This window comes from Suricata suricatta, chromosome 5 (assembly GCF_006229205.1).
Source record: "Suricata suricatta isolate VVHF042 chromosome 5, meerkat_22Aug2017_6uvM2_HiC, whole genome shotgun sequence".
NCBI classification, from domain to species: Eukaryota; Metazoa; Chordata; class Mammalia; order Carnivora; family Herpestidae; genus Suricata; species Suricata suricatta.
The window spans coordinates 105,414,336-105,420,348 of record NC_043704.1 but is presented as its reverse complement, the minus strand read 5'-3'; the positions used below and the strand labels follow the sequence as shown (position 1 = coordinate 105,420,348).

At 39.9% G+C, this 6,013-nt stretch overlaps 1 protein-coding gene across 1 annotated transcript in view; it reads right to left on the bottom strand.

The window, feature by feature from the left end:
- VEPH1 (ventricular zone expressed PH domain containing 1) overlaps positions 1-6,013 on the bottom strand; it is a 225,393-nt gene that overhangs the window by 175,067 nt on the left and 44,313 nt on the right. The window contains exon 6 of the mRNA XM_029938756.1: positions 4,155-4,315. Coding sequence (XP_029794616.1) covers positions 4,155-4,315 — 161 coding nt within the window. The remainder of the gene's footprint in view (positions 1-4,154; positions 4,316-6,013) is intronic.

Sequence of the window (6,013 nt, the reverse complement as noted above, 5' to 3'; positions counted from 1 at the left end):
TGTCCCCCGCCCTTCCCCCCTCCGCCGCGGCTTTGTCCTCGGAACGCGCGTGGCGGGAAGCCTAGTGGCTGCCCTCTAGGGCCAGCTTCAGTGGGGACACACACACCCACCTCTGTTTCTTATGCACGCTCACGGGGCTCACACACAGCATGCAAGGCGCGAAAACTGACTTTACAAAATATTCTCCAGCTGCGAGGAGCCTAGAAGAGAGCTGTGCACATAACCATCAGTCTTGAAATAGACATCAAGGGCCCCTGACTGACACCCGATCCAATCAGGAGGTGCAGGAGCTCTATTGGCCAGTTATAACCGTGACCTCTTTAGCTGTCCGGCTTCCCTCCGTTAGGGATTTCCACTTCTTCTAATTTTAGCTTGTCTCTCTCTTTAGGCCGGGGCTCTGGTTCCCCGCGCTATTTAAGGCCCAGCCTAATTTTTAGATACACGTTCCAATCCCTGGTCCGGCTCCTCCTCCCCGCTGGTTCTGAGCAAGAGACTTGAGACTGAACCTGATCGCCTGAAGGATTAGTGGAATTCCTGAGGGGTCCCCCAGCCCTCGGGGCCTGTGGAATTAGCCCGTGAAGGAGGAAGTCTGAGAATGTGAGGTTTCGGATAAACCAGCGAGGGCGGGATCCAAGGTGGAATAGCCAATTGGTAACCCTTCTCTCCAGGGATTTAAAGGGGTCAGAGCCAAAAGAGACAGAGAGACAGACAGACAGACGGTTCGAACCAGATACAACTTGTTGAAAGTCCCATGTGATACTACATGAATCTCCAAACACATGGGGGCCTGAAATAATACATTAGAAAGATGGCTAAAAAAATGAGATTTCTTTGCAGCCAAATAACATTCCTTTATAAGTCAAAATTCCCAAGAGTTAGTGCAAAATCATTTGCGGTTATATCAGAGAATCAGTGACTTAGGTGAGAAAATATAACTTATGCTGTCCCTGATAATCTCATGAACGGAAAGCAATCACAAACAGTGCCATCCCTTCTTATACTTAAAATAAAGCAACTCATCTGTTGAATTAGGAAGAAGAATCATAAGCATGTGTGAGAGCATGTTTCATTTAAAATTACAGAAACCATACCAGAGTATCAGTCTTTACTAAGTAGTTGAGGACTGTTTATCAGAACTGAGCATATTTTCTTAAAAAAATTTTTTTGAAATGTTTATTTATTTCTTGAGAGGGAGAGAGACAGCATGAGCAGGGGAAGGGCAGAGAGAGGAGACAGAATCCGAAGCAGGCTCCAGGCTCTGAGCTGATAGCACAGAGCCCAACGCAAGGCTCTAACTGATGACCTGCCCCGAAGTCAGATGCTTAATCAACTGAGCCACCCAGGCGCCCCATGAGCATATTTTCTTGAATATTTACGTATGGTTTCAGAGACTGAATAAGCATAAAATCAAATATGCAGTAGATCCTCAATGTTAAGTGACAAAGAGACAAATTCTGTGGCTCTTAATGGATGAAATTTCTTGTCTTTGGCAAACCACGTAAAATCATTGTACATATAATACATCCAAAAAACTAAAGAATTAACGTGAATTTTCACTCTAACCTCTGTATGCTAGCTATAGCAGAGAGGGATGTATTTCTGAATTCTAAAATAGTTAATTTCTCATATCCAATAGTACTTTTATCCACATGGTTTGATTTCTCTTCTCTTGGTTTTCTGCCAGCTTGGTTCCTAAGGGATTCCTAATTATTCTGTTGTCGGCCTCCTAAGAACCTGGATTTAATTTTGTTCAGTCTTTGATAATATAATCAGAAAAACCTATTAGTTAAAAGCCATTTCATGAGGGAGTCTCTGACATTCCAAAGAGACAGACAGAGCCTCAATCACTGGTCCCCACCAAAAGAGCCACAAGAAAATCCTGTGAACAAAGTTCCACTCCATGAACTCATATGGCCAGTGCACCCTACAGGGGAAGCTGGGTCTCAGAGATGCAATCAAGGAATGCTTTGGAATGCAATCCTGACTGCTGGGGTTTATTTAAACAGGAAATCAGTTAATTAGACTGCAGTAGGCCCCCTCTTGAACACTACTTTACTGGAACCTTACAGACAATATCTCAAATGGTCATGCAACTTTTGTTCCATTATCTTTGTGTGCGTTAATTAACACAGCTAGAAAAAAAATGCATCTACCAATTTCATTTGGAAAAAAGAATGCCTCATTAAGAATTTTAAAAATCTTTCTTCAAAAATTCAAATTACTCACTGAAAAAGTTAATAGCAAAATGTGACAGGACCAACTTGTGCTTTAGTTTTGTCGTTACTTTCATATGATTTTCTGAATCTCAGTTTTTGATTATTTCTAAGTCCACATCTGTTTAATTTTTTAGGACAGAGCCTAGCCCTCAATTACTTGCAGGCGTTTAACTTAGTTTAGCACACTGTGCATGGGCGTTTGGTGCCTGCAAAGTTCTGTATATTCACCGGTTAGTTTTTAAATGCTTTGGAAGTTTGCTGATCAAAGCTATTTTATGGTAAATCTTCAGTTTATTATAAAGTGAATACTTCACCCTCGTTTACATTTAAAATGTTCTTTTTCTGGACTCTTATACACATATGAGTTTATTACAAAGTAGAGCCCACCTGTGAAAGGGTTTAGCATGTTTCCCAGAAATAACCTAGAAGGTCTTCACTTCAGCATATCTAGCTTCCTGACCAGACATGTGACCTGGAGATGAACTGACGTGGGAGTTTACTGAGCTCCCAACCCCCATGTCTGAAAGTCTCCTTCTAAGTGCTCTTTAGCTGAAATATGTTCTCCAGTAGGCCCCTTGGAAGAGTTCACTCTTCCTTAAAGGCTTTCTATTGTTGCTTAAATAGTATTTATAAGCATGTGGACAAGAGTTTCTAAGCATATTCTTTGTGTACACAGTTCTTCCTGATTACCATATACTTGTTGCTTACAGACTTGCAGAATATTAGAAGGAGAATGGAAGAGGCTTTTCTAGGTAACAGTAAAGCCTAGAGAGATATGGGACTCATCAAAAACTGCATGCTTGCTAATAGTAAAACAACGGAGTTCCAGCTCTCCTAGTCAAATCTAGGGGTTCTTCTACCATTAAGAAGCCATGCAGTGTGCTAGTTAAGGGCGTGTCCTCTGATGACCAAGTTATTAAGTGCTGTATGCCTTACTTTTCTCATCTGTAGAATGGGAATATTAAGACTATCCCTTAGGGTTGCCAAATAAAATTAAAATGATATAGAGTGATTAAAACAGTATCTGGTACACAGAGAGTACCCAATTAGAGTTAGTCATCATTATCATATATTGCTGCCTTTCAAAGGTAGCTTTCTATAAACTTTGCAAAGTTTACAAATATCTGGAAAATGTGGTATATGAAATGTGTTCAGCAACAATATGACTGTCCTAGAGTTTCATTTAAAAATGCATTTTGACTTGGGGCATTTGGGTGGCTCACTCGGTTGAGCATCTGACTCTTGGTTTCTGCTCGGGTCATGATCTCACGGTTCATCAGATAGAGCCCTGAGCTAGGCTTGGCACTGACAGCATGGAGCCTGCTCAGGATTCTTTCCCTCTTTGTCTGCCCCTCTCCTGTGTTGGTGCTTGCTTGCTCACTCACTCTCTCTCAAAATAAATAAATAAATAAAACATTAAAAAATAAAATAAAAATGCATATTGACAATGGGTAAATAGGGTGAGCTGGGTCCATTGAATTTCATAGGGTATTTTTATTCTAGAAGCTTGGTGAAATTAAGAAGAGGGAAAGAAGTTTGGTTCTAAGTTTTTGGAAAATACAGTGTCATTGTTTGAAGTTAATGCATAGTGACTCAACATTTCTATTAAAAAAAGCAGTAAAGGAAAATAAGCTAATTGTGAGGGGAAGTAGTTATTAAAATATGGTTTCCATTATTTTCTGAGTTTGGACAATTTGGCTACTCTGCATGCCTTCTTCTCCACTTAGAGCCCTCATTGTGTACGCCTGACAATTGACTTTCCTTATTCCTATTTTCTTTGCTCTACTGAGAAATCACTCTTGAAGTTCCTCCTCCTCAAGTCATAGTGTAATACTGCATATAATTTTCAGTTGTAGTCATTAAAATGCCTATGCTGAAATATCTAAATGCTGGCATCATTTCTGAATGAATTTATATTTTCTCTCCTATCCTTCTTACTTTCTTGCTATTCTAGGTTGTGAAACAGCCCTTTTATTCCCAATGCGTTCCAAGAAGATTTTTGGAAGCGTGCATCCAGTGACACCAATGAAGCTTGAGTCTTTTAGTGCGTGCATTTGGGTCAAAGCCACTGATGTTTTAAACAAAACCATCCTGTTTTCCTATGGCACAAAGAGAAATCCATATGAGATCCAGCTGTACCTCAGCTATCAGTCCGTAGTGTTCATGGTGGGTGGAGAGGAGAACAAACTGATTGCCAACACTGTGATTTCCCTGGGAAAGTGGACCTATCTCTGCAGCACCTGGAATTCAGAGAAAGGACGCATGTCCTTGTGGGTAAACAGTGAACTGGTGGCTACCACTGTCGAGATGGCCACAGGTCACGTTGTTCCTGAGGGAGGGATCCTGCAGATTGGCCAAGAAAAGAATGGCTGCTGTGTGGGTGGTGGCTTTGATGAAACACTAGCCTTTTCTGGAAGACTCACAGGCTTCAATATCTGGGATCGTGTTCTCAGCAATGAAGAGATAAGAGAGACTGGAGGAGGAGACTCTTGTCACATCCGGGGAAATGTTGTTGGGTGGGGAGTCACAGAAATTCAGCCACATGGAGGAGCTCAGTATGTTTCATAAGTGTTGTGAAACTCTACTTGAAGCCAAAGAAAGAAACTCACATTTTAAACATATGCCAGCTGGGAAGGTCTAAAAACCTCAGTGCATATTAAGAACACTTGAGACTAATGAAGGGGAGAGTTGAGATCGATTTTTATTTATCTTGGCAAAATACTGAATAAACAGTTGAAGACAAGACATTGGAGAATGCGTTTGGGGATATTGTTACTAGACTTTATGCCAGGTCCTTTCAGAATAATGCCATGTCTCTGTCAGATAAACTCTCACATCATTAAAACGGACTGTATTGTTGAATAGAAGGACAATTGTTTTACTTTCCTTTGGTTAATTTTGTTTTGGCCAGAGAGGACATTTACATTGGAAGAAAAATAAAATAACATGTTGCTATTCATTGTTCATTGTTATTGGTATGTACCTTATTATTAAAAAATGATAAAACATATTTATACTACAATGTGACTTAACAAATGCAAATGTAGTTTATGTGTTATAATCGAATGTCACTTTTTTGAGAGAATAGTTATATAAGTTATATTGTAAAATGGTTTTGTATTAATTTTATTAAGACTATTTTTGTAAAGCTGTACTGTAAATAAAATATTTTATAAAACTGCCCCATGTCATCTAACTATAAATTTAAAAGGTGTTTTGGAGCAAATCCACACTCTAGAAGTAGGAAATAGTTTTCAAGTACTAATCTACTCTGCAAATGGTAATAGTTAATTAGAAATAAACTATAGAGTTGTTTTAAGCTTTGGCTTCCTATAAATCATAATCAAAATATCTGATCTTGGCTAAGTCAGTTCATCTCTCTGGGATTTAGTGGGGTTTTTTTCAGTTTTAAAAAAAAATAGTTTATTGTCAAATTGGTTTCCATACAACACCCAGTGCTCTTCCCCACAAGTGCCCTCCTCCATTACCACCACCTCTTCCCGCTCCTCCTCCCCCTTCAACCCTAGGTTCGTTTTTAGTATTCAATAATCTCTCAGGTTTTGTGTCCCTCTCTCTCCCCAACTCTTTTTCCCCCTTCCCCTCCCTATGGTCCTCCATTAGGTTTCTCCTGTTCTCCTGTTGGACCTATGAGTGCAAATATATGCTATCTGTCCTTCTTTGCCTGACTTATTTCACTTAGCATGACACCCTCGAGGTCCATCCACTTTGCTACAAATGGCCATATTTCATTCTTTCTCACTGCCATGTAATACTCCATTGTATATATATACCACATC